This window comes from Strix uralensis, chromosome 1 (genome assembly GCF_047716275.1).
Source record: "Strix uralensis isolate ZFMK-TIS-50842 chromosome 1, bStrUra1, whole genome shotgun sequence".
Taxonomy (NCBI): Eukaryota; Metazoa; Chordata; class Aves; order Strigiformes; family Strigidae; genus Strix; species Strix uralensis.
Window position 1 is genome coordinate 63,251,974 of NC_133972.1, and position 20,588 is coordinate 63,272,561.

General features: G+C 44.5%; 1 protein-coding gene across 4 annotated transcripts in view; it reads right to left on the reverse strand.

Moving 5' to 3' along the window:
• The window catches only part of DPP6 (dipeptidyl peptidase like 6), a 565,250-nt gene that overhangs the window by 396,933 nt on the left and 147,729 nt on the right, over nucleotides 1-20,588 (reverse strand). Inside the window, exon 1 of one of the 4 annotated variants that reach the window (XM_074868881.1) lies at nucleotides 18,889-20,106. The exons of the other annotated variants lie outside the window; for them this stretch is intronic. Coding sequence (XP_074724982.1) covers nucleotides 18,889-19,089 — 201 coding nt within the window. The 5' untranslated portion in view covers nucleotides 19,090-20,106. Of the gene's footprint in view, nucleotides 1-18,888; nucleotides 20,107-20,588 lie in introns of those variants that run through there. 4 annotated transcript variants of the gene reach the window in all.

Below are 20,588 nucleotides of genomic sequence, written 5' to 3' on the forward strand. Positions count from 1 at the left end.
TGATAACACATTGATGTTTTCAGTTGTTGCTAAGAGATCGAGGACTTTTCCACTTCCCATGTCCTGCCCATGTGCAGGTGCACAAGAATCTGGAAGGGAGCAGAGCCAGAGCACCGGACCCAAATTAGCCCATGAAATATTCCATATCATGTAACATCATGCTCAGTATATAAAGGAGGGGTGGCTGGAAAGGAGGGGGTTCTCTCTCGCTTCCGGGATTGCAACTGCAGGATCTTGGTATTTTGGGATTGCTAGCCAGGAACAGGTATCAGTCAGCAGGTGGTGAGCAGTTGCGTTGTGCATTACCTGTTCGTACTTTCTATTATTGTTATTTTTTTATTCTATTTCAATTCTTAAACGGTTTTTATCTTCAACCTACCAGTCTCCCTTTACCTCTACACTTCTGTCCCCCATCCCCTGGGCAGGGGAGGGTGAGTGAGCAGCTGTGTGGTGTTTGGCTGCCAGCTGGGTTTAAAGCACAACAAGAAGGAAGACTCATAAAACCCTGTGTCTCAGTGATTAGGAAACTTCCTGAAAGACAATTTCACTCATCTGGACAGACTGTTACAACTCCCTTCTTCTCCTTTTTTAATTTAGGCTAAATTAAATTTTTATTGCCAAAACTGTCCATAAAGTCAGGACAACCTTGCCAGTTTCATGAAAACTAAAATTACAGAGTTTGGGAAAAATTTACAGTTCATTTGGAAAATAGTTCTGCTAAGTTTACCTAACTACCTCAGCACAAACCACATCCTCTCTGTGCCAGGAACTGTATGAATACCAAGAGAAAGGTAAGTTCTAACAAAAATAATTTATTATTAAAGCATGATACAAAAGACAGATAGATGCATACAAAAGGAGAACAGATAGTGGAAATGTGTCAGAACAGTTGATCTAATTTCTTAATGAGTCAGGTAGAATTACCAAAATATGTCCTTTGCTATCAGAAAAGAATTCATCATTCCCAAGTCACTAGATATTTCCAGTGTTCTGACAGCTTTGAAACTAGAGAAAAGATGGACCTATTTTCCCGCAGTAGCTGATTCTTAAAGAGGATGAGAACAAAACTATTCTGTTACTCAACGTTACTTAACGTTACTTGACTCAGTTACTCAATGTTAACAGTCTGTGGTCACACTCTCCTACTTCTAACCTACTGATGAATCACTGCAGACTCCGTTTGCTGTCGTGTAATGTCATCTCGTGTTTTCTGCTTGCTTTTCTAAGATGGGGCTTCTGCAGACACAGTGGTCTGAGGACATAAGAGACAGGGTTTGTAGGAGGAAGTGCCATTAAGTCAACTGATGTAAGAGGAAAGACTTCAAATCTGAAGTGCTCATGAACTTCAAAGTTTGTCTACTCACAAGACCAGTTACCCTAATAAAAGTTATTACTTCTCCCTGCAAGTCTTGCTTTAAAACTAAGTAGGGCACAATATCAGGGTTCTATATAGAGCTGATATAGTCTAATGCAACCTTAATTTAGCCTTGTCTTCAAGCACACAGGGATTTCCACTACAAAGGCCATTGCCTCATGAGGGAATTAGTAGGGCCCATGGTGACATGCATGGCTGAAAATAAACAGCATGCAGTAAATGAAGCACTGAGCTGGAAAGAAAGAGAAAGGACAGTTGCATGACTAAGCAAGTAGACTGACACCCTGAAGACACAGATGATTTCCCTATCTCTCATACAACCAGGTTTTGTGATGCTGGGCAAAACATTTAAGCTGAATTCTGCTAAGTGAGCACTACAGTGTTATTTACTTCACAAACATTCACCTCTGGGACTTCTGATACTATTTGTAGAAATGGTGAGGGTCAGCGTTTTCACTGAGGTCACAGACTTATGTTTTGACTCCCGTAAGAACAGTCCCCACATCAAGGTATTCTCGCTACATTAAGAATTGTTCCTCAATTCGCTATCTATGGAACAGGAATAAACCCCTCCTCATGCTCAGCAGCAGTCCTGTGAAACCGAATTCACCAGGTTTTAAAACACATTCAAATACTGTGGCAGTAAACGCTAAGGAAGAGCCCATGAGAAAATTAAACAGTATCTGAAGAGAGTGCAGATTAAGGCCTAGGGCCATACATTAAACAACAGGGGGAAAATGAAATGTTTAAGAGCTTTTCATTAAATCACTGTGAGCATGGGAAGAGGGGTCCTGTGCAAAAAAAAAAACCCACAACAACATGTAATCATTTAATTAAAGACTAACACAAGGCACACAAGGAAACTAGAGTAATGAATACAAGAAAAAGTTGAATGAAGGGATTCACTAGCAACTTTAAGTCCAGTACTGTTTATATTTTTTGAGTGCCTGACGTGGTGATGATTTCTCTGATGTATATTGTAATACCATGTAGAGATATCTAAAGGAGCCCTGAACTTCTATCAGCAACTGAAAGTTTACAGCTGTGGGAGTAATCAGTAGATAAATTAGTTCTGACTAATACGAGTGATCAGCAGCTGAAAGCTGGAACTGCAGCAGTGCACCATAGTGCTGGCGGTACCCTCAGCACTTCCACAAGAATACCGTACTGGGCCATGCGCACATAGCCTTGGTGCGAGGGATGCTCATCCCTTGGGCACACATAATCCCAGGGAGGCACTGATTTAGATCAACTCTGTGTTTGGTGGCATGTGAAATTCCAGCTCAAATAACCATGAAAATCCTGAGTCTTCAACATATATTAGCACTTTCAAGCAGTATAAGCTTACCACTTGATCTTTGCTGTCTTGAGAAGTAGAAAAAAAGCCAGGAGTTTTAGTGCTTCACAGTTTGGACGTTTTGTTGGGTGAATCATTTCTAGCACAATGCCTTTTAGCCCAGGCCTTAGAAAAATCATCAAGAATAAAAAGCACGAGTAGGATTATAGGATATAATAAGAATGCTTCATCTTAACAGCAGTGTAGAAACAATATCAGTTGGCTTTTACGCATAACCAAAATCTTCTGGAAAATCTGCCCAATACCACACAGGGATTTAAAAGCTCCTGAAAAATTAAATGGCATAGAGGAATAGAAGCCAGCTTTCTAACTTTCAATCACATGCTACAGCCATGGTGTTTGCTGACTTACTGCTCGCATGCAGCATGCTTTCCCCCTGCTGCTGGGATGAGTAACTGGAGATTACTTTGGCAATTCCCACCACATCAACATACCCGCGGTCCTGTACACCCTAACCACTTCTTCACACTTGTGAAAAGCTATCATCTGCACCCCCTGCCTCTAACCACACTGATATTGCATCATCACCTCTCCCTCAGCACCCATTAGTGCTCAGAAAGCACTATTCCTGCATTGTCCAAATAGGGAGAGGGCTCTTCTGCCCATGTTGGAATAATTGGTAAGAAATTAAATATGTTCACACATATGCCTCTCATCACTTTATTTGAAGAAGTGGCTGCATTAGTTTTAAACAAGTCTGTGCTGTAGGTCAACTTTTCAAAAGTGCTCAGGGCCAGATGCAATAAAGGACATAGCTGCTTACAAGCCAGGCATTGCCACTCCTACATTGTCAACATTTTGAGCCCACTGTGAGCTTGAAAAACCAGCGTATTAGGGGTATTAAGGGGAAGAAGCTATCAGGAATTGCCTGGCATGTGTGGTACCCCTTCTTGGGCATTTTTTTACACCCACCATCTGCTGAGGAGCAGAGCCCTACCTCTCAGAGCTCTTCCAACCAGCATACAGCTGTGTTTGCTTTCCCTTGGTTTCCTTTCCAATTCACCTGTCTCTCCTGTGTTCAGAAAGGACAAGAGACAGGAGAGCCTTTTTGAGTCTTCAGCAACAGCCAAGAGCTCATTCTGGGAGAAGGGGGTTTGAGTAAGGCTGAGAACCAAAGCCACTAGATGAATGCCACAGCTGCTAAAGCATCATGTGGGCAGTTTTGCCTCTTCGAAGCAGAGTTTCTAAAATTATTGGTGTTTTATAATGGACTCAAACCTTCCAATGCATGTTAAACCCACTCTGAACCCACATAATGCAATGAGCCATTGAAGGGCATCAGGTGTGTTCCCAGATGAAGTGAACTTTTGCTCACACTGTTTCTGATTCACAGAGAGACTTTGATGGACTTGGGTGCTTACAGCTGGGCAATTCTCTCAAACAGCACTGCTCTTGTGGCCTAGGGATCATTTATACTAAAAAATGGAAACATCCAGTAAGGTTGTTCAAACCCTGAGCTAGTTTTTTCAATCATTTGGATCTACTGAGCTACTAAATTCTCTTTAGATACCCAGATCTGCAACTGACATAATCTGGAGATAATTTGCATTCAGATTTCACTATAGTGGTTCTATAACACAAACCAAACTGTCTGATATTCTTCCAATAGCTTCTCAGCTGCAGGCTTTCCTTTGCAATCTGTCTTTGTTATGGAGATAGGCAAAGGTACTGTTTGTAAAGGACTCTGGGACTCTGTGTAGAAACGCTAGAGCAAAGCACTTTGACGAAACAAGAACATACAATTCTACAACAATAAGGGAAAAACAACTTCACTCTATTAAATTTGTGCACACAGACTATTTGCAACTTAAATGCCTATAGATGTTGCTGCCCTTGTAGTGACAGACCTCTTAACATCTTGCCTCTTGAAATGGAAAAGTGTTTGGCCTACAGGGGAGGTAGCTAGAAATCCTCAGAGAAATATCATAACCTGATACAACTGACACAATTTCCTTGAAATGCAGCAATCCAGGGACTCTTGAATAAACCTGACTGAACAATCTTAAAAATATGTGCAAAGGATAGATTCAGCCCTGTATAACCCATTTCACTATTTTTTTACAGAATGTAATAACCTTTACTCATTCAGGAGATTCTTCGCAAAGTTGTTTACCCTGCATAATTAAAACTGAAGTTCCTGTTACCTAGCTGGAGGGAGAGACCTCTTCACTGGCTGCATGCAAAATTTCAATAGGTTTAGTTATAGAAGGGGACCTCATATTTTCTCTGCTTCCAAGGGCAGGTATGTAATCCCATAAAAGTAGAGTTACTGAAATCTATCTTTGCCCAGTCTTACTGGAAGACCGTTCCAATACTTTAAAGCTCAAGATCTTAGAAATCTTGTAATGTCCAGCCTAAATCAATTTATGGACAGATTACAGCCATCTATTCATATTCCAACAATATCCTTTATCTTAAAAAACTTTACTGGCCCCCAGAGAAGGGCCCATTGACCTGAATAAATGAGAAGCAGTGATTACTGAAGCCGACTAAGAAAAATGCTGGGAATGCCTGGGTCTGACAATGAAGCTTTCTCCTAGATAAGTATCTTGAGGATGGACAGATTCTCCATTTCCACCCTTGCCAGAAAAGGGGAGAGAACAAGCCATAGAAAATTCTAATCTCCTGCTTTGATAAGAGATAAGACCCATTAAGTATAAAAAGCCTCTTTGCTTCTTAGCAAGCACATGAATTTACATTTAGAAAATCTGAAGATTATGTCATTGTGAAGTAAAGAAGAGATTTTGGTGCCGTACGTTGCTGAAGTGCTCTGAGCTCCAGGGAAAGTAAAGAGAAGTAACCACTAACTATGACAGATACCTATTCTAAGTTTTTATCAGAAAGTTTAGCGATGTCAATAGACAAACTCAAATAACCCATTTGACTAAAAGCAATCACAGATTTCTTCACACAATCTTAGAAATTTTGGGTATCCAAACTGATGTTAAGAGTCTCAGTTTACAGATAATCTCGTTGCCCATTCACCCCTTAACAAGCCTCTGCCTGGCTTTCATGAAAACTAATGAAGCAGAATAATAAAATAGAAATAGTCAAATTGTCTTGTCTGTTTGGAAAGTCACAGCTAGCCTGTATGATAGGGGGGAAAGGGAGAGAGGAAAGGCAATCCCTAATGCCCAACATGTATTTTGCAATCAGCCAATCAATCATTCTTCTTCTGTTTGTAGAAATGCCTTGAACAGAACAGAACGGTCCTGAAATGGCTCATCACTCACAAACATTTGATGAAAAGTGGATTCGGTTTTTGGTTTATGATACAGCATGCTGGAGGAGATGAGTTTTCTAGATGAGATACAGGCAGTACACATAAAACCAATCTACTTCTTTCTGCTTTCCAGTGCTGTGCAAGGCACTGGGTTAAAGAAAAACACAGGAGTGGGCTACTACCAAAATCAGCCACATGGATCTCACTTATCACTGTTACAGACATTGATCCTTGTACAATTCATCTACACAGCATGTGTGGCAAACTGGAAAAACCTCTGTCACACACATGCGCTATCATTTGTTCTTTAAGTTACTTTAAGCATAAAGCCTTGCATTTTATTAGTGTTCCCCTCAATATCTATCTCAGCAATGTGCCATTCAAACAATGCTCACCAAACCTTTCATAAAGGTACCTGAAGCCTGCTGATTGAGTTGTCTCACAGAAGCCTTGATAATAATATACAATTGGAGTGCTTTTAATCATTTTATGAAGTTAGGAAATTCTCATCTATTGAACTTCAGTGGACCACAGAGAAATTTTATGGCTCATCACCAATCGAGATCAGGTGAAAGGAATGCAGAATGGTGCTTTCAAATTAAATTACAGTTTTTCAGGTTGGACTGGCACAATCTGTCTTTAGCAAAAGAGGAACCTTTTGTGGAACTTTTAGAGCAAATTCAATCCTCTGATTCACACTGCTGCTCCCTATATTTTCTACTAAATTGCACAGTTAAAAAGCTGACTGTGGCATTCTCACGTATCTTTCCAGCCCAATAGCGTTGTGCTATCTGCCAAAAGCCCACTTCCAGAAGAGCTTCAGTTTAGCACAGGCAGGAAGAAACAGTGAAGGAACACGGTTGTAATTTGAGGGATTTCACATGCAGATTTACAGAATGGGATTAAACTGGCTTTAACCTTGCTCTTAACCTTCACCTTCTCTCTCTAGTGCCATGAGGCACTTCTTTCTAGCTCGTCCAAAGAGGAGAACGCCACTACAGAGCTGTGCAGTTGCTATGAGCATCCTTGTATCTGGGAGAGAAAGACAGTATTCCCTCATGACCCAACATCAGAGAAGACAGCTGATTTCCTCTCTTCAACTTCCTCTAATATGAAGTTTGCCCAGCGCCTGGAGAAGAACAGCTTATTGAGGAGCATATAATTTGCTATTGACTGAACTGTAAAAACAAAACAAAACAAACAGCCACAAAAGTAATCCTTTTGGCCATATTTACACATGCTCTGAATTTGCATCCTGGGAATTTGCTAAGTGACCTACCCTGAACAATCATAGGACAAGAATTTCAACCCACCCTGAGCTTAAATGCTCATAGACAGTGAATGTTTCAGCGATGCTTTCTGAAATGTTTCTTACCAGAAACCTGACCCATGCCATGAACTCCATTCTTGCAAACCCACATTGACAGACCTGGACAAGAGTCTCCCAGAATGACTGACTGCAAGAAGAAAGGGGTATAGAAAATGTGCTTTTCAGTTACAGATCTCCTAGCTGAGCAGGCACGCATAATGGTGAAGGGTCAGGAAAGATGAAGCCTCATCCTGAAAAGCCACATTAACTGCAGTCATGTCACACAATGTAGGAATGTGGACTGCACTGGACGGTGATAGTGTGGGAAACTCTCAGCTCCTATCTGTAAGTGAAGGCCTGAAGGTACAAGGAGATTCTCCTTGGGACCTCTCCAAACACATGCTTCTGTACAACCCTGTAATACAAACACTGTTAATCCAGGTTGAAGTTACACCAAAAAGGAATATATTCTGGTATAAATTGAAATGGAAAGGGACAATGTTTTGTAAGTGCCAAAATATACCTTGAATTTGTTATCCACAACGCAAACATTTCATAAGGATAGTAATTTTTTTTTCTCTGAGATTGCAGCTGTAACACTACATAACTGGTCACTAATTAAGTATTACAGAATATCTTGCTAAAGACATTACAGAAGAGAAGAGGATGAGAACTATACACAACCAGTTTTTTTGTCAGGTATAAGAATATGAAATACCTGGTGCATTCTAAAGAGAAAAAGAAAAAAATGTAGAAGTTATCATAGAACCAAAATATGGGAGAAATGGCTTCCAACCTCTCCCCTCTAGGGATCTCAGAACACTTCAACAGAGGTGGGATAATGGTGGGAAAGACATTTCAGGAAAAAATATGAGACAAAAAATCCTCTTCTCCCAGATTAGGGAGAACCTGCCCTCCTGCCCAGAGCTAGTTCCTGGATTAGGCTAAGTGGAAGGAAAGGGCAAATGTGGAATATTCTCTCTCACCCATGAGAAATACTTTGTCCTATAGCAAAAAATATTTTAGAAGCAAAATTCCTTGGCTTCCAGTATCAGAACTGGCATCCAGCTCTGTGCATCACAGCTTTCCTCTTTCTTCTTTCCCTTCATTGTCCCTTGTCTGGTTTTCATCCCCTTGCTGTTTTCTCTTGCTTTTGGAGTCTGCCTCATTCTCTCCCCCAGTGGGAAATTAAACTGAGGTCACTGCTTGAAAATTTACATCCAGCCTCTTAATCAGTGCATCATGGCTGTATCTCCTCTTGGGCAAAGAAGTTGTCTCAAAAAGGTTTTAACTCACTAAAGCAGCCAGAATAGCTGAGACATCACACACACAAGGCAGAGAGTCTTTGAAAACAGGAAAAAAGAAACCTTAGTGACAGCAACCACAAATTACTCCATTCTGCCCATCTTCCTTTCCACATTTGCTTCCTTTTTTTTCTCAGTGGCCTTTCCCACCTTACCAAGTACATGACTTTTAACCCAGACAACCCTTCCATCTATCAAAAGCCTGACATGCATGTTTATACTCCCCCAGGACTAACCTTGTCACTTTACCACATTAGCTCATGTTTCCATCTCTGACAACTTGTGGCATGTTTTCCCTCAACCAACAACCACTTTCTTTTATATGACACATAGCACTTAGCAGCCAAAGCACAATAGTCTGATAACTGCTCATCCAGCATCATGTATCTTCTTATTATCTGCTACATTATCCTTATCTAATTGCATGCACTTTGGCTCAATCTGACATTTTCAAAACTACAGATGCTTATTAGCTTTTCTTAGCTAAAAGAAAAATGTGCATTATAGTGATTATCAGCTCCTGGCACTGCCTGTGGAACATTGTAATGAGACAGACCTTTAGCCCACCATAAACAAGCACAATCAGCCCTGTTTTGGTTATTAGCAACACTCCCACAAATGTTGCCACTGTCAGAATTAATGACCACACTGCTAATTATTAATAATCTCATGTTTCTATGGGTTCTTCTTAGCCCAAAAGCGTAAATTATTTAATTCTGCACCACTGCAGCGAAGCCACAAATGAAGTCACAGCCTTGATTCCTTTATGGTACCCAACAGATGCAGGTCCTGCCCCACCACGATAAATAACTAGCTGAAGGTCATGCAGCAGGTCAGTGGTAGACCCAGGAATGGCAAGACTTCCCTAACGGTCACTCCAATGCTCTACCACAGATCCATGCCACTTCAAGGTATAGAAATGTGCCCAGAAATCAGTGAGAATTTACCCACTCCTCGAAGAAGCCTCTTCCAAGCACACCAAACTCAGACACCGAGTATAAACAAGGCAAGTAAAATAGATCAGGTTACTGTGATCCTAAACCTTGGCTAAATCAGTCTTTATCAATTACTCTCGTTTTCAGTGGACCACTGTATGTGTTTTGACAAGTGGTGTTTGTGCTGCAGTTCACAACAGAATGAAGAAGCTGCTTCAACAGCACCCACTTTATTAGAGACACCGTTGTGAAGCACTATAATACCTTTAGTGTTTTCTCCGGGTGCCTCCTCTTGTATCTGAAATTACAAACACCCAAATTTAAATAAAAGTTAATATAAAACAGACACAGGAACTGTATCAATGAAGTGCTTACATTCAGTATGCCTGGCAGGAAAACTAGTAAAAGTGGAAATCTTAGGTTCACTATAAACCATTTATGTCTCTATGGCAACATCATTGTTGATTTCTACAGCTTCCCTATCAACAATGTAATAGATGCTTTGTCTTTTAAATATTACCTTTCATTTCTGGCACCTAAAGGAAATAGGAAAAATGAAAACGGAGCCAAACCATATTTAACATAGATTATTCAGAAACATGAAAAGGGATTTAGCAATAAATGACAAACAAATAAAGATAGGATTCTGCAGTCACATGTAACATAATCCCATGAGCAATCTGTACAAATCTGAGAGCTGTGTGTGCAATAAATTTATCTTGGGACAATCAGTCTCTTATGCAAGAGGTCAAGCACTATTTAAAGCAGATCCAAACATCCTCTTTCCTCTCTGTTCATGGCTCCTTGTGTTGCTCTGGAATACGAGATAACCTGACCTGCCTGTCCTGAGAAGAGACCAGGGGAGACAGGCAGCAGCTGAAACTTGTGTTTTGCAGTGCCAGAGGGCATGTCACTGTGAAGCAGCTGGAGAGGAGCCATCTAAGGTTTTGCTGGGAGATCCATCTTTAGGCGCCAGGGCAGAGACAGATAAAGTTGCCAGCAGCCACCTGTTAGATCGGGAGGAAGAACTGACTCATGGCTTCCCAGCAGTGCAAATAAGTTTTTCTCCCATGACATAAGGCTGGGGAAATGGAGAGGGGAAGAACTGAGCTGTGCCTGCAGTCTCTATTGCTTTTAAGGGACTGGGAGGTCTTGGGAGCAAATGGGAAGAGCCATCCACTCCAGAGCCACCTCCCGTATCACCCACCATACCTGCCAACAGCAGCTACCACCAGATCGCTTTTCTATGATCCTGACACAAGCATAAATGTCTGTTTTGCTACTGTCAGCAGTTCATACTTTTGCCAAAGGCTGGCCTTATAAATACAAGTCTTTTTTAGTCCACCTTAGCAAGAGGTACTGCAGGACATTTGAGTTCGTCTTCACAGACACAAACTCTACATGACTGGGCTCTGCAAACCACTGCTTATACCCTTGAGAAGGGACAACAGGCAGTAACAAGCCTCCTGCTGCTGCCCAGATGCTGGGCATTATTCTCCCTCTGTTTCTGCCAGAATGGGAGGAAAGCAGCAGGAACAGGGATCCTGTGTAAACCTGCTGCTGGCTCTGCTCACCAAGTGTCTTCAGATCTACAGCTTGGAGACTGCAGTAACATCTGTAATTGCTCAGCCTCCACGGGTTTAATTTCTCCTCTGACCAAAATACCACAACTACTTTCTTTTATGGAGAGTTGGAGCTCATTTTAATGGAAAATAAGGAACACGCACATATGTTTGTCACAAACACTTTAAAATTAATGACTGTGGTATAACTAGAGCTGAGGTTACCAGGCATTTCCCACTGCTGCTTTTTCGTTTCATGTAGCTCTGTATGTTGAAGATAGCAAGCCTGGGGAGAAATTTGCATTTACTTTTGAGGTCTGCCTAGAGTGAAATCTACTTGAAATGCTGGAGCAGATGTTATTGACAAATACAGAAAAGAAAAATAAAAAACACCACCCCACCCCCAAAATATCATATAATAAAAGTATTAAGACACTCCTATTGTCCCCGCAGGATGCTTTAAATCTCCCTTCTCTCAAAGCAAGCTCCAAACCCTTGAACAGTGAGAGGAAAACATCAGACATTTGAAATGTCACATGAAAACTGTCACTAATGAGTGCTAGATACAGCAAAGTCTTAAATGTGCCAGACTTCACAATTAGTTTTACACCTGTAAGAATATCCTTACAGATAACTGGAATAATTTAGTCTTAAAGTCCCTGTGGCCCAGGACCAGAAACTGCAATAGCTCAGAGGGCTGAGCCACAGCAAACCATCACTGCTGTGGAGCTGAGATGCACTGTCTATGAGACGTGTCAACTCAGCCTCCAATTTTCCACCTGCAAAGTGAAGATAATAATGTTAAATGCAGTTTTAAAAGGCACAGAGACTGTAACTCATGGAAGAATCTGTGTAATAGCAGAGCTCTACTAACAAGCACCTTGTTTAGAGGAAAATAATTTACACTACGCAAATGATAAGCAATTAAAAAATATGCTCAAAGGAAATCTGGTAAGATTTCATCAGCAGAGATTCACAATATTGGCCTTTTTCACATTACCTCACACACTCTATTAGCTTTGCTTAAACTTACTGCTAGCAATGTGGATGAGTGTCAGACGCCCTCTTCCTCTTTCCCTGGCTCTGCGTTACAAGTTCCCTGAGGCTTAAAAACTGTGTTCATCTTTGCTGGAATCTTTGGGAAGACTTTCAAGTGCTATTTTAACAAAACAATGTATGAAAGATCTCTAAATTAAAGTGCTTAAAAGCTGAGAAGTAACTAAAACTCTGTTTGAATGTGGGAAAGGAAGGTCCACAAACACTCTACAGGTGAAAAAGTTGTGAAGGACTTGTGTTTCCACTACACAAAAGTCACAGCCCATTCACCCTTCAAAACACATTACTGGATTGCACCACCACATTCTCCCTCTGTTCCCTTTTACACCACTCTGTGCTGCAAAACATACATGTGCCCAGTGCCCATGTTTTACTCTCATTTTTAGTTACATATTGACGGCAAGGACTACGGGACACTACATCTCTTCATATAGACTAATGCAGAGACTCAAGATATGTTTTAATTCAGTTAACTCACCCACACTGAATCTCATCATTACCAAACACCCGCAATTTAATGAACAAAGATAATATTTTCAAAGACGCATAGGTGAGTAAGAAGCAGATCCAAAATGAGTATTTATGCCTCTAATTAGGAAATAGATTCCAATACATATTTTTGGATTTGACCACAAATATCTTTTCAAAAAACCCTGAATTTACAGACCTAAACTATCTGTGTGTACAGTACAAGTGCATGAGGCTTTTGGGAAGAAACTGGTTTTTTGTTTTCCTTTTGGAAAAAAGAGAAAAACATTCCCTTAAAAGATCTTCCCCCATGCTTGAATATGGGACCATTTAAAACTGCTGTTGAACCATTTTTTGATGAGCTTTGAAAACAAATATTTCTCCCTGATGGTGAAAAAGAGAGTTACAAAGCTGTCATCAATTCAATCAAACCTAGAGAAAGCAATAAGGAGTTGAATAGAACCCTCACGTGTCGGCATGAGTATGTAAACAAATGGTTGGTTGGTACTTTACTATAAAAGCAATGAAATGCCAAACGCTCTATAGGAACAGTGTCATCAAGACACGCTGCCACCCCTTGGTCACAGGATGAAAATGCATGTACATCCCGGCAACGTGATGGGAATCATTCAGCAGATCAGGCAAAAATCCCAGTAAAATCAACTTGCAGCTAATGAATAACAGGAGATTTTTCCTGGACCATCACAAGCATAAATATATTAGCCCAAATTAATGCAAAGGTTTTTATTTCAAGGTACAAAATCTTCTGACTCCCAAAGAGCACTTTCAAAGTTGTGATGGACACTATAAGACCTGTCTTCTTTCTGGCCTCTTCTGAAACAAAAATATACAGAGGAATTGAGAGCAGTACATGCTCATAGATTTTTTTCCCCACCCCCTATGTCTTTGAAAGCCCCTTGAAAACCAGTACAAGCTGCTCTGACCCTGGGCTCAGTGTCTTCTTTCCACACTTGAGCTACTAGCTACTAGCTGAAGTAACATGAGCTGAGTACTCTACATGAGGTATCCCAACTTATTGCACAGTTCACTACTATCAGAGAGATGATTCAGCCTCTTCACATGGTTATTCCTGAATACTTAAAAATACATTCTCTCTGGCACATTTTTTTTTAGGGCCTGCATCATCACCATGGCTAGTAAAGATTGCAGAAACAGAGGCTGATTTTAAAGGCAGCAAATATCAGAAGGTGGTTTAATTCTAAATATAGCTATAAAATAAAGTATAAAAAACATTGCCTCCAGAGTGTCCATCATCCAGTAATCACAAAACATATGATGGGCTTCCACGCAAATAAACCCCATGATTTTTATAAGGTTTATAACTATTTCTTTTGAAGGAAGCAGGCTGTAATTTTTAATAATTTCTAAATGTGAGCTTACAGAATGTCAGTAGAGCCTAACTATTTCCATTGAAAGAACTTGTCCCAGCTCTCTACATCTTAATGGCTGCAGGATAACTGAATTCAACATCCAAGAACTCACCAAGAAGAGACAGAAGAGGAGATTCTTACAGACTTAAACACTAGTTTCTGTCAATAAGCACAGCAGTTCAGATCTGTAGATAGACTTCTGGTTACAATTCAAATTACTGTAACTTACGGTAAGGCTATGATTCCTGCAGTCCTACAAACCCTTCTATACAATCAAATCACTCATCTCTTTGGGAAAAGACCACACCACTTCTGAAATGCCTGTTGTCTGCAGTTCAGGCCTCAACCTTTCTGAAACCCTGTCCTTGACATACATTTCTAGGAGGCAATACCTCTTCCCATTAGGGAAATAATGAACTGAAAATTAACACTTTCAATTACATGCAACAGCAAGTCTGACATACCAAATTAGTTTTTTTACACTAATGGCTTTGACTCGCACTTCCTCAGGCTCACTCTATTAACAAATGATATTTGATTTACTTAATCCTTAATTTATTCAAGCAGGAAACACAGTTTTACTGAAGCATTTCAAAATTATCTTTATTTATATCTGAATGAAAAACTTCTCAAAATGTAAATCGGTCTGAATAATCAATTGCAAAACTAGTAAAGTATAATATATGGTCAAATGTAGTTTTAAGCAAATGCAGGAAAGAAAGAAATATTCAGAATTCACTTATGGAAAGAATATTCACAGTAACAAAAGCTTTTGTACTTTGGGTCTGGCCATTTTTATATGGTTAAGTGTCCCATTAAAGCCAATAGGAGTTCTGGCTAAGTAATGAACCTGTAAGAGTGCAGCATATGGCTCTTTATATAGAAAAGTTTTATGATGTTTCAGTGGAGGGTTCAATATTCTTAACACATAACTTATCATACAAAATTTAATTTAAAAAGGGCTTCTCTGGTCATCATTTTATAGTCAGTGCCTTATAAAATAGATCAATATTTGTGTTACAGAAAAGTGCTGAATTTCTTATGCACCTGATTAATGCATTGTTATCATCCCCGTAATTAAAAGGAGCAGGGTTATACACAATCAGCATGATACATCTTACTCAGCACCTCCTGGCAGTTGCCTGCAAAAATTAAACTCATTAATCACTATGATGCCAAAGAACAAAAAGCTTGGAAAAGATGAAGAAGCTCTATTTTATGGAAAAAAAATCTCAAGTCAACAGCTAGGAGAAAATCCCTTCCACCATACAATATGGAAAGCATTAACCTCATCAATCTAAAAATGATAATTATGTTACCAAAATTCTTCATAATCTGCTATACCACCGCACTAGGTTTTACTGAGTCTTCACAGATATTTTCTCATATCTAAATAAACGTAGTCAAAAGGTAAACCTATACAGAGCAAAAACATCATCAGAATTTTGTTTACAGCTGTTGCAATAATTAACTTCTGTATCAATACTGCTACAGAGCCAATTAGGAAGTGGTTTTCTGGGATCATTTATACAGGACCTAGTTTCCTCATTACTTCTCCCATAAATAACATGATTGTCTCATCAGGCTAATAATTAACAAGAAAAAAATGGAATATTTAACCCAGATTTTGTTCACAAGTTAGGTCTACTATACACATTTTCTCATATACATACACTGACTTGAAACACAGTAAGAACTTGTTAAAATACTGAAGAATGCTGTGACTTCTGCTTTGCTGTACTTTCGTATTACAAAAACAATGTTCTCAAGTCCATCTCAGTGGTGGCTGTAAAGTGAAGCGAGCAGTTGTCATATTAAATCACAATTGTCTTTGTTTTAAATTTTGTTTATTACAAAGTTACTGTTTCCTCTTCAGCCTCCTATAGGTTTCACCTAGTATTTTTCCACCAGTAGTACTTCCAGTGGACAAAATGCTTACTAACAATACTGTGACCTTCAAAGGAAGATCCTGTCTTTCCTTCTGTTTTGTACTGCATTGAGGTCTGTACTGGTGCTTAAAAAGATAGTACTGAATGCAGCGCACATATTTCAATAGGGAAAGTCATCATCTGTAACCCATAAAAAAACCGCAGTTCTCTCCCGATTATTAATCACGTGACAAGCTTAGGAACAGAGCAGTCTCATTCTCAGGTTTGTTTTAGTATTTCCAAGTGTGGCTGGGCAACAAAACTTTGATTCTGTATGTTTAAGCTCTGGCTTTTCCTACTAGATTGATGTCGAAGGACAAAAGACAACGTAAGTGCCCTACTATAGTATTTTTGTGAAACAGAAAACAGACATCTAATCATTTTAGAGATTACCAATGCTGCCTTCCCTGTGATAAGCAACAGCACGTGGTCCTGGCACCCTGCACAAACAGACCCCCTCTCTTTGCACTTCTCCCACAGTCCTTGCCTGCTGCCTCCCTCGCTTTTCCCTTTGCCTCGGGGATTTCATTCCCGGGGCTGCATTCGCTCGTCCTGGGCGAGCCCGCCTGCTGCCGCCGGGGGCGGGAGAGAAACCCCTTCTCTCTGCTGGGATCTCGCCACGGCCAAGGGCAAGAGGCCGCCGCCAGCTCGCCTCGGCGCCGGTCTGGGGCCGGTTCAGGACGGCGGGCAGCTCCGCCGGGCCCGCCCCGTCGGGTTCAGCACCGCGGACAGCTCCGCCGCGCCCGGGACAGGTGCGGTTCAGCACCGCGGACAGACCCACCGGGGGGTTCAGCACAGCGGACAGCTCCGCCGGGCCCGCCCCAGTGCCTGCCTGTGCCTGCCCGCTGCCTCCGCCCCCCCGCGGGCAGGAGCCCTCCTTCCTGCCGCGCAGGCTTTAACGGCCATTTCCACCGGCTCCGTCACGGCCTCAGCCTTCCGACCCCAACGACGCTTCGCCGGAGACCCCCCGCGCAGGCTGCCCAGTCTCCGCTAGACGGGAGCACCGCCAAACTGCCCGACCTGGTCCGCCGCACTTGTTCAGACGCGCCGCCCCCTGTAAAAGTAATTCCCGCGGAGTGCTCACGTCACCCCAAATCCCTGTGTTCTGGCCATGCTTTTTGCACTTCACTGCGGGAGACACCTAGGCAGGCACCTTTCCCTCTACAGATGGCACCGCCTAAAAGTGCTCTGCACCCACACACAAACCCTGAGGGAAGAAAAGAAAAAGAAGAAAAAATAAGACAAAAATAAGGAAAAAAAAAAAAAAAACAACAACCAAAAAATAACAAAACCAAACTCGTCTTTTAGTAGTTTAGTATTACGCTTATTAGTATTATTTTGGAGCCTGTCAGCACAAATCACTCGCACACGCTAAACTGCGTCCTTCGCTTCCAGGCTCAGCGCTTCTGGCGATCAGAGAGGCGGCTCCAGACATCTGCCGTCTCCAAATCCAGGAAAGCAAAATTAAAACAGTCCAATAATGAGGAAAGCGTGCCTGAGCCCAGCCCCGGCGGCGGCGCTCCGCTGGTTCGCAGCGACACCCAGCGCCCGGCGCGCCGCCGGGAAGGGCCCCGTGTCCCCGCCACGCCGGGGAAGGGTCACGGGTGGGCGCGGGCACCCGGGCACAAGGACAGGTCCCCTCCCGCAGCTGGCCAGGGCCAAGGAGCAGCGGCGTCAAGCTCGCTGCCGGTGAGCAGCGGCACAGGGCAGAGTTAATTCAGGGTCCCGTCGCCGCTGGTCCCTGCGGGCCATCAGCGTGGCAATTACCTCGGGGAGGTTTAGGTCGATTTGCCTCGTCGCTGGCAAAAGTGCATTTGCTCTACGGGCTGCGAAAGCCTTTACGAAGGGACTGGTAAAGGGACAGGGAAGTAAAAGACAGCCCGAGGAAGTTTCCCTGCGAACACAACTCTCCTCCGAGTGAGACAGACCCACTGTCTCGGCTTCAAGCGGTGCCTTTCCTGGGAAGGCTCCCGGAGCCAGAGCTGGTCCCTGCCGCGAAGCTAACGCGTCCCACCCGGGCGAGAAGTATTTTTAACAGACACAAACATTATTCCCAACTGCAGCTATTTGCTTCCCCTTGTGTGTGCTTCCCCAGAGACGAAACACACTTAAACCCCCCTGCAAACCTAACACTACCCGGCGATGGGGAGACACCCGGTTTGATCTACCGCCGGCCCTTCTTCCTCTCCCCGTTTTCCAAATTCCGCCCCCCCCCCCCCCCCCCCCCCCCCCCCCCCGAGAACTAGGCGCGATCGACCCAAGCTAGCGGCGAGCCGCGGCCTGGGTGAGTCACTCGTTTACTAAGGCGATATGCAGATGCACCCTTTGAAGTCGCTACTCTCGGACGCAGCGCGGGAGCGGAAGGTGCGCGGCCGAAGTTTGCGGCTTCCCCGCGGGGGCTCGCCGGGTAGTGGCGGGGAGGGAGAGAGAGAGCGCCCCAGAAACGGCTGCTCAGGGGTTAAAAAGTTTCCCGCTGCCAGGCTGGGGGAAGGCTAACGGAACGCAAAGAGGGAGGGACAGGGTGAAGACTTCTGCCCCGGGGGCGTGTTAAAGGGTAAAACATGGAATAACTATCAAAAAAAAAGGGGGGGGGGGGGGGGGGGGGGGGGAAGCCTTGTCGCCTCGCATGGAGGGAGACGGCCGGAGCTTGCACTTGCCGTTTCCAAAAGCACTGACCCCGCGGCCCCCAGCCCTGCTCCGCGGCAGCGGAGAGCCGCGCAAGGAGCCAGGTAACGGAGGGGGGGCGGGGGGGCAGCGCGGGGGCGGGCGAGCCCCGGCTCCCTGCGGGCTCCGTCCCGTACTATCCCCGGCACTTCGGGGGAAAGAAAAGAAGCGCAAAGACCCGCTTGGAAGAGCGGACAGAGAGCAAGAAACCGCCGCGAGCCTAGAGGGGCACCCAGGCATCCGGCAGGACGGGGGGGCGACAGAAGGGGACACCCAAACCCCAACCCAACCCAGCGCGAAGGACACCGGCGCTTACATCCTCCTCCTCGCAGTCACTTCGCGGCTGGTACTGGAAGCGGGGCCGGCTGCTTTCCTGTTGCAATGGACGCGAGGTCTTGCCGGCAGCGCCGTCCTCCTCGCTGCTCTGGGCGCCCAGGAGGTGACTCGCCTCGGGGGGAACGGGGAAAGAGCGGGAGGTGTTGATCTTCCCGCTGAACCGCTGGTACAGTGAAGCCATGAAGTCAATCCGCGGGAAACGAGGGGGAGGGAGGGAAAGAGAGACGCTTCTCCCTCTCCTTTTTTTTTCTTTCTCTCCCCCTCCTCTCTTCTTTTTTGGCTACAGCATGCTACACGCGGGCAAGGCTCAGTCCCACATCAGTGGAAAGGAGAGCGAGGGATCCTGCTCCCCAGTCCTCTGCACCGGCACCCGGAGAGAAGTGGGGGGGATCGAGAGAGCAGAGAGGGGGGGAGTGATGGAGGGGGGGGAGAGAAGATAGCTAGATAAATAAATAATAAAACGCAATCGAGCCGTAACACCACAGGCCCCAGGAATGTTGCACCATCCAGTGTTGGGGAAAAAAAAAAAAAAGAACAACAACAAAAAAAAGAACAAAAACACTCCACGAAGACGTACCCCTGATAATGGCGCCTGAGTGGATCAGCATTAAATGTGCTTTGGGGGTGTGCGTGTGTGTTTGCAAAAGCAGGGGAAAAAAAAAAAAAATGGAAGGGGGGCTGGCTCAATCGCTGGCTGTCAGCGGCTCCCCAGGCAGAGGTGGCGGAGCCGTCGGCTCCGAGGTCGCATACCAACAGTGTGCACAAGCCAGCGGCAGAGTGACAGAGTGTGAGACGGAGTGGAAGAGGCTGGGAAGCCTCATTCAAAGCACGTTGCTCTTCTGGGGAGGGAGGGCTCTTCTACAATCATCTCCTTTTCGGCACCCTCTTTTCCTTCTTCCCCATTTCTTTATTTTTTCCCGGGGAAACAACTTAAAAAAAAGAAAAAGAAAAAAGAAAAAAGAGCAACAGCAGACACCTGATCGCCAGCCGTGAGAGAGAAAGAGAGGTGGGGAGGGGAAAGGCGAGGCGGGGAGGAGGGAGGCGGGCCCGGCAGCTGGAGGGGTGCCGGGAGGCCGGTGTGCCCGGAGGCCGGCGTGCCCGGAGCGGCTCGGCCCCGGGAAGGGGCCGGCGGAGGGAGGGCGAAGCCTCGCCGCGGCCGCTGCCGCGCTCGGGGGACAGGCTCTGCCCGCTCCCTGTCCCCTCCGTCCGGTCCTCTGCCTCCCCCCGCCTCCCCGCGGCCGGGGAGAGGGGGGCGGGGGAGGGTTTTTGGAGGTGGTTGTTGTCGCTTTTTAAAAGAATCCGGTAAATTGTGTCTCTTACTATTTTTGTATTAATTCATTTTTGCTGCATTAAAACGTGCTTCAGCGCCCCTCAGTGGAAATCCGCCCAAAGTGGCTCCCGGCAGCACCGGCCGGGGATAAACAACCGCGGTCCCGGCGTCGAGGGCGGCCGCGCCGGGTTGGGCCGGGGCCAGGTTGGGCCAGGTTCGCCCCCGGCGCCCGCCTGCTGCCGTCGCCGCGACCCTTACGTGGCCGTGGAGCAGCCCTTGCGCGGGGGCGCCGGGCCACGCTCCCTCGGCGCGGCGAACCGCGGCCGCTGATCAAACCCCCCGGAGGAGAAGACGGGGAGATGCTCAGGGAGGCGCGGGGGGAGCTGGCAGCGAGGTCCAGCCGCTCCCAG